Raw genomic sequence first — 24,383 nt, 5'->3', positions numbered from 1 at the left:
CCCCGCCCCCCGTAAAGTCATTGGAGAAGCCACACCACCACCATCATTCCCAGTAATAGCATCAACTTCTAGCTTGTGGTGTTGCCTCTGGAGGAACCAGCGCTTTGGTCCTCAACGTGCCAGAACTTGTTTAGGTCCTGGATAGACTCAGACAGGCTGGCCATCATCTAGCTGTGGGCCATACGTCCTCACTGGAACACAGAGACCTCTGTTTCTACCGGCATCCCTTCAACAATTCCCACAACAACTGGTTATCTCCACTTTCTCATAATTTTTTTTAGGTCATGAAAAATAATTCCATCATGTTCTGACCCTCAATCTCAGTCAAATACGGTCTTAAGGGATGAGAAAAATAAGACAAAACAAAACAGAAAGCATGTTTTTTTTGCCCTGTCATCCTATTTTTGCTTCTGAGGCTAGGTCATAAAAGGCACTGCAGCTTCCACCTTGATCTCTTGGATGGCTGGCTTTGGGGGAGGCCTGCCACCATGTCATGACACGGAAACTCACACAGCCCTGTAAAGAGGCCCACATGGAGGAAACTGAGTCCTCCTACCAATAGCAGGCACCGGTTTGCCAGACACGTGAGGGAGCCACTTTGGGAGATCTTCCAGCCCCCTTTGAGGCTTAAGATGACTGGTTCGTCAGCCAAAATCCAACTGAAACTCATGAGAAGTACAAGCCACATTGCCTAGCCAAACCACTCCCAAGTTCCTGACCCACAGAAACTATGAAAGATAAAAAGAGAGCACCCCTGTTTACAACATGGTTTACTGAATATTTTAAGCCCACTGTTGAGACCTGCTGCTCAAGTAAAAGATGCTTTTTAAAATATTATTGCTCATTGACAATGCCCCTGGTCATCCAAGAGCTCTGATGGAGACGAACAATGAGATTAATGTTGTTTTCATGCCTGCTAACACAACGTTCATTCTGTGGCCCATGGATCAAGGAGTAATTTCTACTTTCAAGTCTTATTATTTAAGAAAAACATTTCCTAAGGCTACAGCTGCCATAGATGGTGATTCCTCTGATAGATCTGGGCAAAGTAAATAAAAACTTTCTGGAAAGAATTCACCATTCTTGTTGCCATTAAGAACATTCATGATTCACGGGAAGAGGTCAAAATATCAGCGTTAAAAAGGAGTTTGAAAGAAGTTGATTCCAACCTTCAGGGATGACTTTGAGGAGTTCAAGACTTCAGTGGAGGAAGTAGGGGGAGATGTGGTAGAAAGAGGAAGACAACTAGAATTAGAAGTGGAGCCTGAAGATGTGATTGAATTGCTGCAGTTTCATGATAAAACTTGAATGGGTGAGGAGTTGCTTCTTGGGGATGAGCAAAGAAAGTAGTTTCTTAAGATGGAATCTATTCCTGGTGAAGATGCTGTGAAGATTGTTGAAATGACAACAAAGGATTTATAAAATGACATAAACTCAGCTGATAAAGCAGCGGCAGGGTTTGAGAAGATTGACTCCAGTTTTGAAGGAAGTTCTACTGTGGGTAAAATGCTATCCAACAGCATGTCATGCTTCAGAGAAATCGTTCGTGAAAGGAAGAGTCAATGGATGTGGCAGACTCCATTGTTGTTTAAGAAACTGTCACAGCTACCCCAGCTTTCAGCAACCACTGCCCTGACCAGTCAGCAGCCATCAACATCCAACATCGAGGCAAGACCCTCCACCAGCCAAAAGGTTATGACTCGCTGAAGGCTCAGATGATGATTAGCATTTTTTAGCAAAAAAGTAGTTTTAATTAAGGTATGTACATTGTTTTTTACACATAATGCTATCGCACACTTAATAGACTACGGTATAGTATAAATAATAACTTTATAGTATAGTATAAAGTATAGTATAGTATATACCATAGTGTAAATAATAACTTTACACTATAGTATAGTGTAAACATAACTTCTATACGAACTGAGAAATCAAAAAATTCATGTGACTCATTTTATTGTGACAGTTGCCTCACTGTGGTGGTCTGGACCAAACCTGCAGTATTTCAGAGTTATGTTTGTTAAATTCGTCCAATCCGAGAGGATGGAATATCTGTCCATTTATTTGTGCCTTCTTCAGTTTCTTTCATTAATATCTTACAGTTTTCGATATACAGGTCTTGGTTAAATTTATTCCTAGGTATTTTATTCTTTTGATACAATTGTAAACGAGATTCTTTTTACATTTCTCTTTCTGATAGGTCATTATTAGTGTATAGAAATGCAACAGACTTTTGTGTATTGATTTTGTATCCTGCAACTTTACTGAATTTATGTATTAGTTCTAAGAGTTTTTTAATTGAGTCTTCAAGATTTTATATATGTAGTCTCATGTCATCTGCAAATAGTGACAGTTTTACTTCTTCATTTCCAATCTGGATTCCTTTTATTTCTTTTCCTTATCTAATTGCTGTGGCTAGGATTTCCAATACTATGTCGAATAAAAGTGATGAGAGTGGGAATCCTTGTCTTGCTCCTGATCTTCAAAGAAATCCTTTCAGCTTTTCACTGTCGAGTATGATATTGGCTGTGGGCTTGTCCTATGTAGCCTTTATTATGTTGAGGAACATTCCCTTTATACCCACTTTGCTGAGAACTTTTATTATAAATGTATGTTAAATTTATCAAATGCTTTTTCTGCATCTATTGAGATGATCATATGATTTTTTTATCCTTTATTTTGTTATGTGGTGTATCACACTGACTGATCTGCAAATGTTGAACCATCCCTGCATTCCTGGAATAAATCCCATTTGATCATGGTATATGATCCTTTTAATGTATTACTGATTTTGGTTTGCTAATATTTTGTTGAGGAATTTTGCATCTATGTTCATCAGGGAGGTCAGCCTGTAATTCTTCTTGTCCTGTGGCATCCTTGTCTGGTTTTGGTATTGGGGTAATGCTGGCCTTGTAAAATGAGTTTGGAAGAGTTCTCTTCTATTTTTTGGGTGAGTTTGAGAAAAATTGGTACCAATTCTTTTTTGAATAATTGGTGGAATTCACCAGTGAAGCCACTGGTCCTGGACTTTTGCTTGTTGGAATGTTTTTGATTACCTGTTCCATCTCCTTACTAGTAATCAGTCTGTTCAGATTTTCTATTTCATCACGGTTCAGTCTTGGTAGATTATACATTTCTAGAAATTTACCAGTTTATTGTAGGTTGTCCAATTTGCTGGCATATAATTTTTCATAGTAGTCTCTTATGATCTTTTGTATTTCTGTGTTGCCCATCAACACGTAAAAGGATAAACAAATTGTGGTCTATCCATATGTAGTCTATAAAATATAATAAAAAGTGGTACATGCAACTACGTGGGTGAGCCTCAAAATAATTCCACTTGGTGAAAGAAGCCAGACAAAAAGCACGTATTTTATGATTATATTTAGAATTCTAGAAAATTCAAACTAAATTATAGTGATGAAAAGTAGATCAGTGTATAAAACCAAGAGTGACCCTTAATGTGAACTGTGGACTTTTTGTGTGATTATGGTGTGTTCCGGTAATACATGCGCCACTCTGTGGGGATATGGATAGTGGGAGAGGATATGCCTGCCCCACGTGGGAAATCTCTGCCCCTGCCCCTCAAGTTTGCTGTGAACCAAAAACTGCTCTAAAGACATAAAGTCTTAATAAAAAAAACTTTTGAATAGATCAGTGATTGCCTGGGGATGGCAGAAATGCCTAAGAAAGGAGATGGGAAGAGAGATTTCAAAGAGGCATATGGAAACGATTGGAGGTGATGGATATGTTCATTATCTTGATTGCAATGATGGTTTCAGTAGTACATACACACGTCAAAGTATACCAAATTGTACACTTTAAACACGAGTAGTTTATTGCCTATCAATTATTCCTCAATAAAACCATTTTTAAATTAGGCTTACGTGCATTTTTAATAAGATATGTAGTTAAATAATTTAGGGAGTTATTTTTTGTTTGTTCTATATCTAAAGCCTACATCAAATGCTATTAGAAACACTACCACACATATCCAAAATATTCGGCCAAAAAATATAATAGAGATATAATTAAATTATATCAAACCAGCCAAGAGCATGTAACCACTTGCAGACAGCCTGCACAGCCTTGGGGAAGAAGAGAGAGGAAACTGCCTGTCAGAGAAGCCTCTTTTTAGGACTAGATTAGCCATCCTCTCCTCATGCTGAAAGCATCCCACTGACTTCAAAGAAGTCTCTAGATCAGAGAAAAATAGCGCTGGGCTAAATAATTGTGTTGAGTTGAGGCTCTCTGAAAAAGATCCTCTTTTGAGCTGTAGCCATGATGACATTTATCACATCATCAGTGATAAGAGGGCTTTGGGGCGGGACTCAGGAGCTACTGAAGTGCTCTTAAGCTACAAAGAGGAGAAAAGAAATGCATTTCAATCAAAGCATAAGTTTCAGAGTCATGGGAGAGTGGTGCGATTCCTTGCTGGAGAAGTGACTGTGACAAATACGCACCTTGCTGGTGAGACTGGCTTTGCTGGTTATCAGTAATTTCTGGGAAAACCACCGGAAAAAAATGATAGCTGAAGAAAGAGAAATCTATTACTCAAGCCACCATAATACGATAGCTTAACATTGACTCAAGCGCAGCGTGTGCACTGGGGTCACAGCAGTGGGCACGTATGATTGCACCCACCACAAAGAAGCAGAAACACGCAACTGAGGTGAGGTGGCCCAGGTAATTCACATGCACAGGGTAGCCTGCCGGCCGGAGAAACAATCAGCCCCCAGATAATATGCTCAGAAACAGAATAGGGACTGAATTTTCAGGATACTGGAGCCATAGGGTCTAAAGTGTTGCTGGGGGAGAAAAAAACATTAGTGGATAGACTTGTGTCATTTGGTGAAGCAACGGGCTTAACAGAAATAGCTACTTTCTTCATGCTTTATGATGAAGATGATCAGTCAAAGCTGAAATCTGTTCCTATGACAGAGGTAGCAAAGTGATTAAGTGTTCCTGGTAAAATGTCAATTCAAACACCCGATGAGTATTAGAATTAAGGAAACATGTAGCACTGGAGAATGCACTGAAAACGACTTGAATTCTAAAGATCTCTACTACAGGGCTGAACGTGTTAAGTGAGTTAATAATTATTTGGGCAACACAGAGAAGGGAGACGTTAATACCACTTTGGGTTGAATACGGGGGCTTGTTGTTACACGAGGAACCACAGGGGGTGACATAAAAACAGGGGAGGCTCTCAATGTCGTGTGCACAGAGGTGCTCAGCATAACAATTCTTATTTCATTTGTCATTCAAGAAGTACAAAGGTCTGCAGCTTTTGAAAATAGAGAAATCCTTCATTTGCTTCATACACCAGAAAATAAATGTATTCCTCAGCCACAGGAGCTACCTTCCCCTGTTACAGGAGTCCCTGTAAGGGTTGCTGGGTGCAACCCTAGCGGGTGAAAACCTCTTGGACCCACCTTGAATGGGATTGAACCCTCTCCCCAACTCCCCTTTGTCCACACTACACTAGGAGCCGGGACAGAGCTCAGCCCAGGGGTGCAGAGACAGAGGTCTTCACCTACTTATTTTCTGACTGAGTTGAACCTACAGTGAGCCATAAATTGTCGGTTCCAGCCACGTAGCACACTTACCTCTAGCTACCCGTGAGCACTGCTCTTGTCATGAGCCCGTGGCTTCCCCCGCTGCTTGCTTCACAGATAGAGGGCCAGCAGGACACCCCACCCCCATTAGAAACAGAAAAGCAGTGGGACCGGGAAGCATATTTAGGTCAACTGTGCATCATAGCAGGCTTCTCTGCAGAGAGCTTGAAGCTTCTCTGGAATGATTTCCACCGAAGCAAAGCATTCACTCTGTATTGGCAACAGCATCAAAATATGCCAGACTCTGCATGTACAGCCACTTAATCAATTCAAAAACATTCATGGAGCGTATATTATATGCCTATTATGGACGTCCGGAGTAGGGTTGCCAGATTCAGCAAATAAAAATACAGGGCGCCCAGTTAAATTTGAATTCCGGATAAATTCTTTAGTATAAGTAGGTTCCCTGCGTAAAAAGATAAAATGAGACAAAATTTTTAAGAGTTTATCTAAGCAAAAATCAATTCAAATTAGTCAGCGCCAGACAGGAAGTGGTTAGAAATGCTCCACCCACAGGAGCTGCGGAAAGACTTAACACAGATCAGAGAAACAGCAGAAGCAAAGGAAAGAAATCATTGATGGGCTGTAGCTGAAAGCTGGTTGGGTGGTTGTGATGGGCTGGCCTTAGGGTTTCTGGGTTTTGTTTTTAATTTATTTATTTTTGGCTGCGTTGGGTCTCTGTTGCTGCACGCGGGCTTTCTCTAGTTGTGGCGAGCGGGGGCTACTCTTCATTGCGGTGCTCGGGCTTCTCATTGCAGTGACTTATCTTGTTGCGGAGCACAGGCTCTAGGTGTGTGGGCTTCAGTAGTTGTGGCACGCGGGCTCTAGAGCGCAGACTCAGCAGTTGTGGCACGTGGGCTCAGTAGCTGTGTCTCGCGGGCTCTAGAGCGCAGGCTCAGTAGTTGTGGCTCACGGGCCTAGTTGCTCCACAGCATGTGGGATCTTCCCGGACCAGGGCTCGAACCTGTGTCCCCTGCATTGGCAGGCAGATTCTTAACCACTGCGCAACCAGGGAAGGCCCTGGCCTTAGGTTTTGATCTTGTAACCTGGAGGCGTTTACAAGCTACATTTCGGTTTGCTTACACAGGCCACCAAGGCGTTAGAGCCACCTCAGTCCGGTGGCCTCCTCGTTTCATTAACAAGGAGTGGCAATGACCAGAGCAGATCTCCCGAGCAGAGTTCCGTAGAGGAGAATGAAACTGGAGAGGGCAGTTAGGGACCTACTGTGGAATGTCTTCAATAGCAGGCCACCAGCCAGTATGTGACCAAAAGTTGGGTGGGCGTAATTCAAGAACCAGCTGTTTAATTTCTTTTAGGGGAATGAACTTTGTTTAGCAAAACACCTGGAAAGGACTTGTTGGTTATGGAAAGGTAAGCCTCAGCGTCTGGCCAGGAGAAGCAGAGACAGGTAGTGAGAGAGCTGACTTACTCGGCATGAAAAGGCAGAAGGAATGACATATTCTGGTACAGCCCTGCAAGAGAGACATAAGAGGGAAATACTGAGGACAGCACATGTCAGGAGGCCAAAGGACAGGGAGGAAATTTTGTCCGGGAAGAAATTCTCTATAGGAGCTAAAGAATATGAAAGAAGTCAGAGCTTCCATCTTCCTGTTGTCAGCTTCGTCTCTGCCACTGCCCTCACACCTTCCAAGTCTAGGCCTCGCTCATCTACCCGAGACGTGTTTGAGAGGTGAGGCACAGTGGGTGTGTGACCCACTCAGCTCGGCATGACCGAGGTAGCGAGCAAGCCCGGGCGGGATGCCAGCAGAAAAGAAGGAAGGATCCCCAAACAGGACATCAAAGTGAAGGATGAACGTGGGAACCCACATCCCTGGGAAGCCGCACAAATCTTAAGGAAGACAGGAATGTGTCATTTGGGGTTAATGCAATTTCATTTAAGTCTCAAAAACCAGGAATCCCAGCTAACACCTAGCTCCAGATATATAAGGCAACATTTATACCCAACTCCTGATAGTTTGGGAAACAATGATTGCATGTATAGATCTCCCAGTGTCCATACTTCCTTCTTTCTTTCCTCTTCATAACTAATTTTTAACATCTTAGCACCATCACCAACGTTTATTCAATCTCAGGAGAGATGGGCCAACTCAGATTGATTTCCTTTTCTCTTTGTTACCATCTCGGGCAAGATGTGTCATTGGGATGTCAGTTTCACGATTCTGTCCCTGTGCACCCAGCGATGAATGTTTAAGTGAGAAATACCGCTTTGCTCCTACCCCGTCACCTCCATGTATTTGAGTGTATAGATACATGTGTTCCCATATGTGATTGTTCTATTTCCTGCAGTGGGTGGATTTATTCTGCAATCTATGAAAGACCAATGAAATGCTTCTTGCAACTGCTTATAACATTTCTCAGCTGAGGTTCCAATGGTTTCCCCAAAACAAAGTACTGATACATAATGACAGTGGCAGATTCACATAGTGTATTGTTATTTCTGGAACAATACCTTCAGAATGATATTATTTGGTCAGTCACCTGCACTGCTCTAGACTGTCCCTTGACTATAATAACTGACACCTGAGAAAGTTTCCTCCTGGCGGAAAACTCCATTCAGAGAACAGAGCATCTGCAGTGGAGGACGTCTGATGAGTCGTCAGAACATTAAAACGGTCGGGATTCACATGTACGTCAAAATGTTCACGTAACACTCCTTGCTGGAGAGACGCTGGCAATTAGTTTTTGCAATTATTGTTCTGGCTCTCTTTCCCCATCTCCTGAAAGCTACCGCAAAAGGGCTCCATGATTTGACATTCATTATCCCTGGAGTATGTCCATGATCTTCCTGCTTTCTTTGGAGTGTTTGGGAAATCCGCAAACCTAACCTTCGATCAAGTATTTCGATTTGAACAGGACGTGATAAGGCAAAAGCTACCTGCCTGGTTCCCAGGTTAACTACCCTGCGGCTTCCCTGATGTTGCTGACAATCTTCCAACTTGCCATCTCCTGCCTCTTTCACTTATTCATGTCATTTATTCTGGCAAACATTCATCCTGACCCTTGCAGCCATTTCCAATTGAACACATCTGAACTGGTCAGTTCCTCTTTGAGTTTTCACAATAATTACTATTTCTATTTCAAAAACCCAAAGCAACAAATATCTACCCTTTAGCAACAGTGCTTTTTAAAACATTGTTTTTATTTCAGCGCCTTTATCAATAGACACATGCACACGCTAGGAATTTCTTCATATTCATTTTATAAATGGTCTTTTCTTAACTCCACAATTAGCACGCCCAGATGAGCACACACATGTGCTAGGGCCTTTTAATTTAAAACAAAACCCAAAACACTATCTATCCCTACTTCACAGCATTTATAGTCTAAAAGTGCTTATTTACCCAAGTCAAATAGATTTCTTAGTGACAAATCTTTCTTGCAAGCTATCAAAAATTTTAAGGCATGTCTCCACTTAATAAATCACTTTCTCATTATTCCTGGGTAATTTACCTCTGCTCTTTGCCTCTGCTTTTTGCTATTTTCTCACCTTTATTCATTTGTGTTTATGGGAGAAGCACAGAGTAGGTGAAAATTAAATATTTTCACTTTACCTAATAATTGGAATATAGGAGAAAGGTTGAAAGTACAGCCAAAAATCTAATTTGAATACAAATAAAGTTTTAATATTATCAGCCAACGTGTTTTCCATTCTATCTTTGAGCCTTGTTGCTAACCATAAAAACTGTCTGTCCAAGGACAAATGATAACAGAGCGCATTTCATCCCGAACATTTGTCAGAATGAAAGGTAAACGGCAAAGTGATACTGAAGACTCCTACTTGGACGTTACATGTGCACGTGGTACCTGGTGCCAGGACAGAGCAGGAACCTCCAAATATCACGTTTCTTTTTCTTTCTCCAAACAAATGGGGCAGCTCAGAGTCTGTGGCGACGGCTAGACTATAACAAAACAACGTCGACTCTGATCATCTGTCAAAGCAAACTGCAGTCAGAGAAAAGAAGGTGTTCTGGGCCAGGCAATGCCAGTGGGATGGCAGACAGCACAGTGATAGCAAATAATAATAACCGCTCAGAGAACAAGCCTTACACTCTCCACGTCAGGAAGCTTCGAAAGGAAGGAACACAGAGGCAACCAAGAAATCAGAGTAGTTTTCACGGCACTGTGTTTTCTCTGCATCTTGCTGGTTAACTGAGCCCTACATGTGCTAACCAAGGAGTCCACGGGGGATGAGGTGGGAGAGGTCCCCCAGGGACGCTGGAGGTAGGGGTGATGGGGAAAAAAGAAAAGGGTACCATTCCACTAGGAATAGGGTATCTGGAGACTCTGTCTTCAAATCCAGCGGACATCTAGGCACAGTTTCAGGCCCTATTTAGGATTCCGTAGCAATTTTTAAGACAAAGCAATTTTCCTAAACATCCCTAGTTTTTACTTTAGTCACTTGTATCTGGGTGTATCTGGGTCTTATTTGAGTTCCCAGACATTCTGCTCATTTTACCTTCTAAGTGCACATGAGAGGCTGGAAAGGGTCAATATTCACACCAGCTGGGGGCTTAAAATAAGGAATCTGAACACAAAACAACAAGAACTAGAGCTTGTGGGACACCCGCCTATGAAGCATCAGAATTGATGCTCCAGACATGGCAGTGTTCTCTCTACCACTCAGCACCGAGGGGTGAAGCAGTGTCAGAGAACACCTCATGGCAGCCACGGCCCTTCTCCAAGACCACAGAACAAGTCATTTCACCCACGGCCAAGCCCAACACCCAGGCGTCCTGTCTTCCAATGCTGCACTATTATTATTCTACTAGGTACAATCGCTCTAATAGCCATAGTGCCTATTGTGAGCCAGGTACTAGTCGAAGCCCCTGACAGGTATTACTTTACTTAACCTTACAACCACTCCCCTGATGGAGGGACATTCTGCTATGTTCCTTCTTCGGGCGAGGAATCTGAGGCCCAGAGTGTGTAAGTTCCTAGCTCAGTCTCAAAACTGGGGAAAGGGCTGAGCTTCCTACCCTGAACACCCACACTCCCTGCCACTAAGGAGTGTGCGTGTCTCCCTGCTCCCTCCCCCCATGGCTCCATCTGCAGAGAAGACTGGCCCCCTGGTGCTTCCTTAGCCCGACTTCACTGTGCAGTGAATTACTAAATTCTCCTGGGCATCCGGTGGCACAAAGCATCACCAGAACACGAAGTCTTGGATTTAGTAATACTGGGCTCTCTCGCTGTAACTGGGAGAATAACAGCTTGTTTGTCCTCATTCTTTCCAAGATCCCTCACTGTTTCTTGAAAGAGTTTAAGCAATTTGATGCCTAAAGCAATGTCATCATCTCCAGGCCCAACTCCTGTAGCTCTACGTGAAAAACAAAGAAGTTGTCACCGTGAAATAACAGGAGGGATGAGAAAGCGGAGGGGATTGCAAGCTGGGTTTTTTTTTTTTTTACTGGCTCTGGTGAATTCTCTAATTGGCAGTTGGACCCCATGCCAGAAGCAGAAATGTGTGCAAGGCCTTGGGCTAATCATCTGACACCCCTCGCAGTTAGGAAAACTCCTAACTAGAGCTTCCTGAGATTGTCTGATTTCTTTTCTTTCTTTGTCCATTTGGAGGGCAACTAAAATCCACCTTTGCGGGCACAAGCCAATAACTGACCCTCTTTTCTGCTGCACAGAACCTGAAGCGGGTGGCGGAGACCTGGATGGATGAGTTTGCCGAGTACATTTACCAGCGGCGCCCGGAGTACCGGCACCTGTCCACGGGGGACCTCTCCGCGCAGAAAGAGCTGCGCAGACAGCTCAAGTGCAAGGACTTCAAGTGGTTCATGGCGGCGGTGGCCTGGGACGTGCCCGAGTACTACCCTCCAGTGGAGCCCCTACCCGCAGCCTGGGGGGAGGTGAGGCGCCCCCTGGGGGTGGGAGTGGGCTGCTGAGACCCTCAGCTCCCTTGCCCTGCGGCCAGGGTCAGCTGAAATAATCTCCGGTAAATATATGTCCTCTGTAGGAATTGCTGGGGAAGGGCATTCAGCTCACCCCTGGAACCCCTGGCCACTCTTGACTCCCCAAATTGATTTTTTAAAAATGCACCTGGAAACTCTTTATTTGAGATTAGTGAAATTGCCCTAAGAGCTTGCAGAGAATGAAAATATCTGTCGTGCTCTTGTGTACAAAAATGTGACCCGATGTCCACGATAAAAATCCCTCCCTGTCCGCTGCGCGCGCAGCCTGGTTGCTATGGGCGTGTGCAAGGACGAGGTGCCCCGATGGGGCTGGGCGGCTTTCCTAACCAGGTGTGCGATGCAGAATCAAAAAGATGCGCTTTTCCACAATACCCTGAACTGTGGCAAATGTGGGACCTCATGGGTTCCTTAAATAAGCACCAACCTTTCCACCTCTGAGCGCTTCTTTTAAATTTTACTTCATGATCTAAAATGGAAAGAGCTGAAAGGCCCCAGTTGCCCAATTTAAAGCATCTATATTTTGGCATATAAAGGACTTTTGTGCTGGGTTCAGTTCTGTTCAGTCTCGTTACTGTGGCCTTTTCCTCTTAGGAGAGGGTGTGCTAGAGCAAGGACTCAAATTGGATGAGGTGAATTTAGCCTGCAATTTAATCTCGTAGCAGGGGGCTTGGCGTGGGGGGGGGGCGGGGGCGGGGGATGCTAGCGCCATCCCCACGCTCAGGAGCAGACTGCCTCGCGTCCTGCAGGAGCCTTCCCATCGTCGTCCTTGACTTTGTGGTGTGGAGAGAACAGGCGCTTGCCCGGTTAGTGTCTGTGGCTTGGCAGAGTTCTGAAAACAGGTGGCCCCCAGGCGTGGCAGGGGAGGCCCGCGCGCTGGGGCAGCGTCCTTGGGTGAGCCAGCGTCCTGGCTCCGGGCAGAAAACGCATTCAGCAGGTTACATGTGCGCTGCCTGTTTTGCTGAGGGGCCCGTAGAGAGATGGTCCTCTGCTTGACCTGGGGTACCTCGGTCATGAAGGATAGAGCGAAAGCTGGCACCAAGGCTTCATCTCCTAATATTTTTTTGTATATGCCCGTGGTCCTGATCGTGGATGTTTCAGTGAGTAATTTGGCCTCTGATCCTCTGCATCTTAAAGATTTCATTAAAGCGTTCCTGGAATATTAGTAATATTACTCTGCTGCTATTCGTTTTTGTTATCTACCAGGGGCTTAATTTACAGCAGCAGCAATTTAAAGTAGACCCCAGAGAGAACCTTCTTAGTCTAAGGTGTTGTAAGACATAAGAATTTGTTACCCAAGAAGCAGGTGAGTTTCTTCCTCGAGGTTAGTGTTATGTCTGCCGTCTTTCCCTAATAATCTAAAAACAGTCCTGCCTTAGTGACTTAGTAGGAAACTCTCCAAGAGCCCGCGGCCCCGCCCCACGGCAGAGTCAAGCACGCGGAGGGGAAAGAAGCCCTGCCCGGCCAAGTCCCTTCTGCCTCCGGAGCCAGCTCCCGGAAGCGCTGGTGTTGGTAGCTGGCCTGATGGCTTCAGGGTAGCTCCGTGGGGCTGGAGCGCTGGCCGCGCAGGCCCTGAGCGCCCGCGGTCCCAGGGGAGTCTCCGTGGTGCGCCCTATGGCGTCTGGAGGTGGTGCTCCTACTGCGGATGAGCAGGGACTGGGCTGCCGAGGGAGGTCATGCTGCCTGCACGCAAGGATCTGGACCCGTACCATACGCTCGCCCCGAACGCAGCCTCAGGTACCAAAGAAGACCCTCATTTAGTCAGCTTCCTCACCAGGAAGCGCATGGTGGGCTGCATCTGGGGAGAAGACAACGTCATCTGGCTCTGGCTGCACAAAGGCGAGGCCTCGCGGAACCCATCCCAAGCCGGTGCCTTAGCAGCTGGCCCACGGAACCCCTGCACTAGCTCCCTCAAAATGGGGTGTAAAGTTTCTTCTTTGCAGTAAAGACTAGTCATTACATTGGCTCCTCCTCCCATGAAAGAAAAAGAAAAGAAAACTCTCCAAGACCTCCCAGTATCACTGCGTGATTCGGGACGAGGTTAAAATCTCATCAGTCTTTTCCCTATGTGGAAACGTAATATTTTATTCCAACCCGGCTACTACCTAAACTGTGACGGTCGCATTTTCCCTCGTTGCCTGACTAAACCATAACCTGCATTTATAAAGCATCTGGGGGGGGGGGGGGGAAGCATCTTGCATGGAAACAGATTCAAAATTTCCCTGAGGTTCTAGAAAAGACATAACTTTCCAGGAATAATAAGAACCATCTTATGGCCAGTGGGTGATGCCAGTTTTTAACCTATTACTCTTGACTACCTCACATCTTTACGTGGTTTGCCTGGGCCCTAGAGACATTTGAGTTCATCATCCTTCGTTTAAACAATCAGACATTGAGAAGATCAGATTTTCTTCTGATATAATGGCAAATTTCTTTCCCCAAAGCTTCAGAACAGCAAGCAAAGTAAGGTCACCTTTAGGTTTAGGGCAAGAAGCAAATGGCAAAGTACTTCAAGCGCCAGTTACATTCAGCTACATTTGCTCAGTGAACGGGTGGTACATGGCAAGGATGAAGACGAGACGTGGGAGGAAGACAGAAGGAAGGGGAATCGGCAAGTGACAGGGTTTGGGCTGGTAAAGTGCATTGAAAAATATCTATTTCCCAAGCAGGGGAGATCCCTGAGAGTAAAAGTGATGCCTGGACATTTAATGCAGGAGGCAAATGAAATATTTGAAATGCAGCTTAATCTACATGAAATGATGAACAGGAAAGACCATTTTCTAACTATATATCGGGTAATAACCTACTTCTTAATGGTGGATAAAAATTGCTAAATGTGCAGAATATACCTGTGGACCATTTTATCTCTAAAAAAATTCAAAGTTTCACTCGTGTATTCCTTGGCCCTCTACAAAGAGCTTTTGTTTATTATTTTTTTATTTTGGAATAATTTTAAACATACAGAAAAGTTGCAAAGAAGGCGCAGAAAGTTGACATACACCTTTCACCCATTTCTTCTAATGTTAACAATCTTACGTTTGCCACCATACGTTTAACCATAGCACGTTTAAACTAAGTAATAAGTATTGGTACGATACCATTAACTCGGCTACAGACTTCAATCAGATTTCACCAGTTTTGTTTGTTTGTTTGTTTGTTTGAACTAATGTCCCCTTTCTGCTGCAGGATCCAATCTATTATATAAAAGGGCTGTTTCATTTCCTATAAACTTTAAATTAATGCCTCGAATGCGCCAAGCTCCTACATAAATGTAATAGGTCACTTGCTGTTTTGATAAGAGAGTGAAAAGGGAAAGGCAGACTGTGTGGTTCTTTAAAAGCAGTGGTAGGAAGGAACCACAAACCTCCAGCAATAAAAACACAAGACTCCTTTATGGGAGCGCTGTGCCAGGAAGCAGGGTAACGGGCTGTTTCATGCACTTGTACTTGGAACAGTTTTCCACCTGCTCCTCTGTGCCAGCCTGATTTTGGGTAAACAATCAAGTGCTTAGGCAATCTTGGGCTCTGGTCGTTGGAACCCAGCTTGGAAAGGATGTGTTACAGACCATACACAGCCTATAAACTGCTACTCATTTCCCTGACAGATTCAGCTGGTTGTCGTGTGTGTCTCCTAACTCATCCCTCTGCTTCCCCCCCCCCCCCCCACCCCACCCCTTAGTTTATTCTCCACTTGAAACGGGAGATCAGGCCACTGCCTCACTCAGAACCTTTCAACAGCTACCAGCTCTCTCGGGGTCAAGGTCAAAGTCCTCACCTGCACCCTGAACGACCTGGCCTCTGCTGCGTCCCCTCCGACCTCATCTCTTACTGTTAGCCCTCGACTTCCTTTTTCCAGGGACACTGGCCTCAGCGATGCTCCCCGTCAGGCCAGGCACAAGCCCACCTCAGGGCCTTGTCACTTGCTGTTCCTCCTGCTTAGATCCCAAGGCTCTTCCCTCACTCCTTTCAGGCCCTTTCTCACAAAGCACTGTCTTCTCGGAAAGCCCTCCCCGGCTGTCCCCTCTGTCGTGGGCAGCAATGCACAGGGGGCTGTCCATCCTCATCCACTCCCAACGCCCCTCCCCTGCTCTCTCCTGCTCATCAGCATCCCTCGCTACAGAACAAGCCGTGCCATCTACGTATTTATCGTGTTTCTCACCTACCTAGAAAGCCAGTTCCAGGACATAGGGTTCTGTTAATCTGTTGAGTTACTACTGCCCTTCAGCAGCTAGAAACAGGGTTTGGCATAGAGTGGGTGCTCAATAAATGCTTATTGAGTGAATGATGAATATCATCATTCACTGAGTGAATGATGAATATATCATCCTCCTCAAATGGAGGATCCTGGCTCCGTCACCCCCTCTGCATTCACAGCTCTGCCCAGAGGCCCCCATGGGCAGGCCAAGCTCTGGCCCCCCTTCACCGCACGGGGAAGGGTCTCCACACCACTCCCTGGCCCGCCATACAGAGGCTGCCTCTCTGGAAAGCCTGGCCAGGAAGACAGTGTGAGTAATGAATCTCAGGTGAGTGATTCCAAGGGACTGCCAGGTCCACATTCCATGTCATAGTCCAACAAGATATAAAATAGTCTCTCTGACATCCTAAGAAGGAGAACCTCCAAAAGTGAAAATCCTCCGTGCCAGCAATTTCCAATCTCTCCATGTCACCTTCGTACTTCAAAGGAAAGAAGAGATTAAAGTCACCTCTGATGGAGGCGTCATTCCGTCCTCTGGTCGCCAGGGTAGTGGGTGGAGTGGGGAGGTGAGGGGCCCCGAGGGAATAAAGGGGATTTTTGAGCCATGTAATAAGTCGAGCATCCCTTGGTGCTATTCACGTGGAAGCAATGCGCTTTCCGCAGTGCTGTGCTGGAGAAGAAACCCGGGTAAGAACAGGTTTAAAGCAGAAAACTGTTCTTAAACCAGGCACAGAGGGAGTGTGTCTTTTTGTGTCAAGATGCTAAATGAACGAAACAGAATTTCCGATTATTTTTTGCCTTCTTACTCCCTCCCCTCCTTAGCATTCATGAATTCGTGATAGCCATTTATAAGTACTCCTTTATAGTCCAAAAAGTAGAGTTCTGCAGAATCCCACATCTTCGTGTGTAAGAGGGAATAAAAGATGTAGACAGGCATGTCTTTCCTGACCAAGGTGTCTGCTTGCCATCCTCAATGTGCCAATCTTGACACATCCGTTTGTCATCTCGCCATTGTGCAAAACTTTTGAAAAATCTTTATTTTAAAAATTCATTTCAATGCCGAACTCCTTCTGCTGCTATTTAAACCCCTCGCTCAAGAGTCGTGTCACCCTGAATTGCGGCATCTTCACAAAGACAGGCCCCCGGAATCATCCCAGCTCACCTCCTCGGCTTCAGCTGCTCTTGACTTATTTTCACTGGCTCTCTTCCTTCTGATGTTCTCACGGTGCACGAGGCCTTTCAGATTTCTCCGTATGGGCTTCCAGGAAAGGAAGTTTGACACTAGGAGGCACATTATCTGAAAGGCCATCTGACGGTGTGATGCTGTCTCTTTCAAACAAAGTCTACGCCAGGGTGGCTACTGGGTAACACAGAGGGAAAAGCCAGGCTCTGGCTCCCTTTCTTGGGAGAGCAATGGCCCCTTTCCCGTCTCTCCCCCCTGCAACAGCCTCGACTGGCAACTGGGGAACCCACAGAGGACGTGTCTTGCTGCTCCCCTGGCAAGCATGCTGGGACCATCGCTGCCCTTCGGCCGCCCTCTGTCTAAACCAGACCTGTAAACTGAGCAGCCGTTCAGAGATGATTTGTCATTCTCTGAGTGCACGAGACTTGATCTGTCATTTACTTTCTCAGGCAGAGACAATGCTGGTACACTATGCTAATTCATCTCTCTGGAGCTCCACAAGCAGGTTGAGAAAAAGGTAAGACTACATAAAGAGTTGCATTATTCTGTGAGCTTCTACTATGTGTTTTCTGAGTTCTCAACAGCTGAGACAGTTGAAGACAAACTTAGTGCTGTCTTCAACACTAAACGTGACTTTAATTTCATATCCCCAGCTGAGCAAACTGGACATCTTAATGCAAACTGGACATCATTAAGACATCTTAATGTCTCAAAAGCAGCAATTTGACCCATGTCCTAATAGAATCAGAGGTGTTTCAGAACTAAAAGATTTTTCTGCATATATACATATATATATATATATATATATATATATATACACACACACATATATATATGCCAAAAACTTTCTATCTTCTCTTTCTATTTTGTTCTTCCTTACAATGTGTATGTATTCATACTGACATATGTTTATATACATAAATACATACCTTTGGGGTTTCACATGACAGGAGTAAAGGAAATTTTAAGTGTATGTTAGCCCAATCGTGAATTCATTATAGTGTTTAATTTTTAATAACTGGTACCTTTCTAATTTCAACAATGACACAGAATTAATAGAATTTGAGGATCACTCAGCTATTAAAGTAGGATTTCCAATGCACAGCCTCAGAGAGTCAGCACTGGTGGAAAAATTCAATATAATTTTTCCAGCCATGGACATAAGAATACCCCCACCCCACCCATTCTTTTACAAAGAGCCCAGCTGGCTTCTGGGAGAGCTCAGAGTGGTCCCTTCAGAGGCAACTGCCCTCAACTTCAAAGTCTAGTGACCATCCACAGGTTGGTGGAGGACAAGAAAAAACCCAGCAAAAAAATGGGCAAGATTCTTGGGGTCCTGGAATAACAGTGAGAAGATCTTGGGAGTCATGCTAAGAGATGCAGACAGATGCCAGGATGCATCATTGGGCTTGGAACTGGTTTCATCATTTGCAGGCAGACAGTAGTTAAGAACAGAGCAAATATTCCTCCAAGTGTCCTCGCTACGCATTGAGCTGTCTGTCAGCAGTAGGTCTTGGCTGGCCCTGTTCCAAACTCTGGGACACACAGTTACTGCACCACTTAGACGTAAGTTGTCCCTTCCATTCACAGCTTAAAGGTCATCAGTCAGTCTTAGATTTTGTGAGTGGCCTGAAACATAACTGTCTCTTACTTGGACTGAGAGATGGGAAAAATCAGTGGTTCTGGCCTCCCCTGAAGCCACCATTCTTTCTCCACGTTTTGTTTTCTCTCCAACTATCTCTTTGTGCTTTTGATCCACTTGATTAGATTTCTTATTAATTTTAAGAAATACAGGAATTTCCTTTGACCACCTTTAGATTTCCAAAACATTGTTTCTGTCCCATCAACAACAAACAAGCTCTTAGGTCTTTCCCTTTCACAGCCACATACAAGGCCTTTTCTCTCGAGCTTCTATTGCCAATGTGAAGTCTGTTAGTTGCTCAGTTTCTGAAAAAGGTTGCCAATCCATTAGGCCCATTACAAAGAGAAATTAACATGACAAGATAATCTCAGGAGGAGCTTAACTTTCTAGACCATCCCTAAAACAGGAAGGACAAGTCAGTTTTTCTTAGTCTTGTTCTAGACCCAAATCATGCAGAACCAGTTACACACATCGACCCTCTTTGCCCACACTTTTTTGCCAGAATTGCATACCAGTCGGCAGCAAATAATTTTGTTCCAGATCCTAACATTCAAATACTGCCATTCTGCTGGAAATAATGAAAAACCATATGGTGTGATGCCAGAAATAAAAAGCTAAAATTTCTACAATATTCCTTTTTTAAAAATATACTGGGATTTCCGATGCTATAAACATGGCCTCAGCATGGTTTCGTTCAATCATAAAAGCCAGACAAAACATATAGGATAGCAAAAGAAAAAACACACACAACATGGATAACATCTTACATAAAACTGGGGACACGGAATCCCAGAGTAGGGTTAGTGTTACCTATACACCAGGCAGCAGCAGGTCTTGTGTGGGATCACTGGGGATGAGGGGTTAGTAGGAAAGAGAAAAGGAGAGTGTGGACAGTGCTATGAGCTGCAACTCAGGAATCAACAAATATTCACCCCCCAAAAGGAGCCGATCCTTTACAGAATAGGAACTAAAGCAATTAAATCTGCAAATGACCAGTGAAATTCAAAGACTCCCTCACAGGCTCCAAGCTGAGGACAAGTGCAAAGAAACCATAGGAAACCAGTAAGGGGCCTGGGAATTCAAACAATGCCAAAGCAGCCTCTGCCCGCGGTATCTCAGAAATGCTCTGACACACACCCTTTTGGAAAGACAGAGACTCATTCTTTCCACTTCCTTTCCACCAACCTCGCTAAAACAAAAAACAAAAAACAAACCAAAAAAACCCTGCTGATCACTGGATATGAAACAAAACACTGTGGATCCCAGGGAGACTAAACTTCTAACACCAGAGAAGGAGGTATCTGAGCTGGACCCCAGGACGTGGTGGACAAGCACCTGGAAAGGCAGCCTCACTGCTCTGGAAGGAAAGACCTTCAGACTCCAGACAACACAGAATTAGAGGCAGGAAGCTTTTGTGAATCAGGCTTACCCCTGAGAGACAGAGAAGTCATCATGTATATAAAGAGGCCATATTTTTTTTAATCTGTCACAGTAACAATGCAGAAGAGAGCCCTACAGAGGTACTTTCCAAGAGAACCATTTAATTTGTATGTGGAAAATAAAACCAGATTACAATAAAACCCCATACAGAGATACAGCAAGGATAAAGATTTAAATGAACCAAATAAAGTTCCAGGAGATGATGAAAACATCCCACAAATGTGGCCACAGAGAGGATGAAAACAGCAACATGATTTTTAAAGGAGCTAAAAGAAGCTTAAAAACAATCAAAGCCTGAAAGAACCAGACAAGTCAGAATTAGAACAGCTCAGAAATGAGATGGCTAAACCAAGGGTCTACTGTATAACACAGGGAACTATATTCAATAGCTTGTAATAATCTATAATGGAAAAGAATCTGAAAAAGAATATATATATGCCCACACACATATATGTGTGTGGGCATATATATATACGTGTGTGTGTATGTAAAACTGATTCACTTCGCTGTACACCAGAAACTAACACATTATAAATCAACTATAATCCAAAAAAAAATTTTTAATTAAAAACAAAGAAGACACTTGGAACGATGTGAAATGTGATGATATGAAAAGAGAGCAGAAAACTCAAGAATGAAAAGAGAAGAAAAAGAAAGAAAAAAAAATCTCAGAAACAAAGACTGAATTAGAAGAAACAAAGAAGCATATAGACACCCGGGGAGGCCCAGGAAGAGCAACCAAGGCTGGAAGAGAAGAGAGTGAAAATAATAAAGCAGAAATAAAGAAGAGATAGAAAATTCTACCGAAGATTTGGAACAACAGAGGTTTAATGAAGATTTAACATCAATTCCCAAAGAAGAATGTTCCCCCACAAGATGAAAGACAACAAAGACATAAAACTATATTTAAGAAAACCTTCACAAAATAAAAGATTTGAACCTACATATTAAAGGGGCTATAGCTGAGAAATTCAACTGAGAACCCTCAACACAAACATTTCTAGTAAAACAGTTGTAGTTTTTAAATGAAGGAAAACAATTTTGTGTATTCAACCAAAACAAAAAAAAAACACCTAAGCCAGTCTTTGAAGCACAAACATTTTGTACCAGAAAACAATGGACGACATTGCAAAGATGCTTCAGAAAATAAAATATGAGCCAAAGATTTTATATCCAACCAAACTGTGCTTCAAGTATAAAGCCCACTGAAAAATAGTTATAAACATTCAAGAACTCAGGGATTAATTTTCTCAAGAGTCCTTCTGAGGAACCTACTAGAGAATGAGCCTCAGAAAACCAAGAGATGTTTAGATTAGCTTGGCCTACGGTTTGGTAGAGAGTGGCTGAAAGGATAAAAGAATATGCAAGAAAACTATAAGACACTGATGAAAGAAATTAAAGACGATATAAACAGATGGAGAGATATACAATGCTCTTGGATTGGAAGAATCCACATTGTGAAAATGACTCTACTACCCAAAGCAATCTACAGATTCAATGCAATCGCTATCAAACTAACAATGGCATTTTTCACAGAACTAGAACAAAAAGTTTCACAATTTGTATGGAAACACAGAAGACCCCGAATAGCCAAAGCAATCTTGAGAAAGAAAAATGGAGCTGGAGGAATCAGGCTCCCTGACTTCAGACTATACTACAAAGCTAGAGTAATCAAGAGAGTATGGTACTGGCACAAAAACAGAAATATAGATCAATGGAACAGGATAGAAAGCCCAGAGATAAGGTGACCATATGTGCATGGGTTATCTTTGATAAAGGAGGCAAGAGTATACAATGGAGAAAAGACAGCCTCTTCAATAAGTGGTGCTGGGAAAACTGGACAGCTACATGTAAAAGAATGAAATTAGAATACTTCCTACCACCATACACAAAAGTAAACTCAAAATGGATTAAAGACCTAAATCTAAGGCCAGACACGATAAAACTCTTAGAGGAAAACATAGGCGGAACACTCTATGACATAAATCACAGCAAGATCCTTTGTGACACACCTCCTAGAGAAATGGAAATAAAAACAAAAGTAAACAAATGGGACCTAATGAAACTTAAAAGCTTTTGCACAGCAAAGGAAACCATAAACAAGACAACCCTCAGAATGGGAGAAAATATTTGCAAACGAAGCAACTGACAAAGGATTAATCTCCAAAATATACAAGCAGCTCATGCAGCTCAATATCAAAAAAACAAACAACCCAATCCAAAAATGGGTAGAAGACCTAAATAGACATTTCTCCAAAGAAGACATACAGATGGCCAACAAACACGTGAAAGGATGCTCAACATCACTAATCATCAGAGAAATGCAAATCAAAACTACAATGAGGTATCACCTCACACTGGTCAGAATGGCCATCATCAAGAAAATCTAGAAACAATAAATGCTGGAGAGGGTGTGGAGAAAAGGGAACCCTCTCGCACTGTTGGTGGGAATGTAAATTGATACAGCCACTATGGAGAACAGTATGGAGGTTCCTTAAACAACTAAAAGTAGAACTGCCATATGACCCAGCAATCCCACTACTGGGTGAGAAAACCATAATTCAAAAAGAGTCATGTACCACAATGTTCACTGTAGCACTATTTACAATAGCCAGGACATGGAAGCAACCTAAGTGTCCATCAACAGATGAATGGATAAAGAAGATGTGGCACATATATATGATGGGATATTACTCAGCCATAAAAAGAAACGAAATTGAGTTATTTGTAGTGAGGTGGATGGACGTAGAGTCTGTCATACAGAGTGAAGTAAGTCTGAAAGAGAAAAACAAACATCGTATGCTAACACATAAAAAAAAAAAAAAAGTTCATGAAGAACCTAAGGGCAACATGGGAATAAAGACACAGATCTACTAGAGAAGGGACTTGCGGACAAGGGGAGGGGGAAGGGGAAGCTGGGACGAAGTGAGAGAGTGGCATGGACATATATACACTACCAAACGTAAAATAGCTAGCTAGTGGGAAGCAGCCACATAGCAGAGGGAGATCAGCTCGGGGCTCTGTGACCACCTAGAGGGGTGGGATAGGGAGGGTGGGAGGGAGACGCAAGAGGGAGGAGATATGGGGATACATGTATGCGTATAGCTGATTCACTATGTTATACAGCAGGAACTAACACACCATTGTAAAGCAATTATACTCCAATAAAGTTGTTAAAAATTAACTAATTAAAAAAGAATATGCAAATGTTATATGGTCCGACACTGTAGAAATAACACAACAAACAAATAAGGAAAGTAAGCAGAGAGCCAAATAAGTTCTGCTAATAAGAAATTAATAAGTTAATGCCCACGGGCATTAACTAGGATTAAAAGAATATGTTTAGACACTGGAGGAGAAGGAAGAAAAGGAAAAAGATTGTAACTAATCAGTACTGCTCAGAAAAGAGTAGAATTAGGCATTACCTTAAAAAAAAGGAAACTTCAGATATTATACACAATATTACAGGTCACCAGTAGACCAAAACTATAACCATATGAAATACCAAAGATTACAAAGAGAAAAGAAAATGAATCACATAGTGAAAGATTTACTAGACACAGTAAATAAATAATATATTGATATGTCAGAGCTGAGATCAAACATATAAAGAAATCTGTTTAATAAATTCAGATTGACTAATAAAGCAAATCGTTAACTCTCTGGGGTATGAGACATACCTTAATCAAAAAGACACAGAAAATTAAGGATTAAAGAATAAGCACAGATACACCAGGGAAACTCAAGTAATAAGAAATAGGCAGTTCAGATTTTAATACGAAACTTGGTAGAATACAGGGGAGCAAAAACACCTAAAAAGTTAAAAGAAGACAAAAAAGACATTATAATGCTCAAGACTGCAGCCTATAGAGAAACAACCTTTATAAGGTAGAAATTGCTGGAAATGCAAGGAGAAAAGGACTGAAACACACCAAAAATAGGACAGCTTAACATACCTCTCTCAGTCCAAGACATAATAGGTAAACCCAAATTAATAAGATTCTATATAATCTAAACCATGTAATCAGGAATTCCCTGGCCGCCCAGTGGCTAGCACTCTGCTTCCACTGCCAGGAACCCAGGTTTGATCCCTGGTCAGGGAACTAGGATCCCACAATACATGTGGCACAGCCAAAACCACATAATAGTAAAAAAAACTTTAAAAAATCAATAATGTAGGGGCTTCCCTGGTGGCGCAGTGGTTGAGAGTCCGCCTGCCGACGCTAGGGGACGCGGGTTCGTGCCCCGGTCCAGGAGGATCCCGCATGCCGCGGAGCGGCTGGGCCCATGAGCCATGGTCGCTGAGCCTGCGCGTCCGGAAGCTGTGCTCCGCAACGGGAGAGGCCACAGCAGTGAGAGGCCCACGTACCACA

General features: G+C 43.4%; 1 protein-coding gene across 1 annotated transcript in view; it reads left to right on the top strand.

The window, feature by feature from the left end:
• Nucleotides 1-24,383, top strand: part of GALNTL6 (polypeptide N-acetylgalactosaminyltransferase like 6) — a 1,162,176-nt gene that overhangs the window by 1,088,996 nt on the left and 48,797 nt on the right. Inside the window, exon 9 of the mRNA XM_007457365.1 lies at nucleotides 11,270-11,491. Coding sequence (XP_007457427.1) covers nucleotides 11,270-11,491 — 222 coding nt within the window. The remainder of the gene's footprint in view (nucleotides 1-11,269; nucleotides 11,492-24,383) is intronic.

This window comes from Lipotes vexillifer, unplaced genomic scaffold, assembly GCF_000442215.2.
Source record: "Lipotes vexillifer unplaced genomic scaffold, Lipotes_vexillifer_v1.1 scaffold668, whole genome shotgun sequence".
Classification (NCBI taxonomy): Eukaryota; Metazoa; Chordata; class Mammalia; order Artiodactyla; family Lipotidae; genus Lipotes; species Lipotes vexillifer.
The sequence above is the reverse complement of the archived record's forward strand: the minus strand, read 5'-3'. Positions and strand labels throughout refer to the sequence as shown.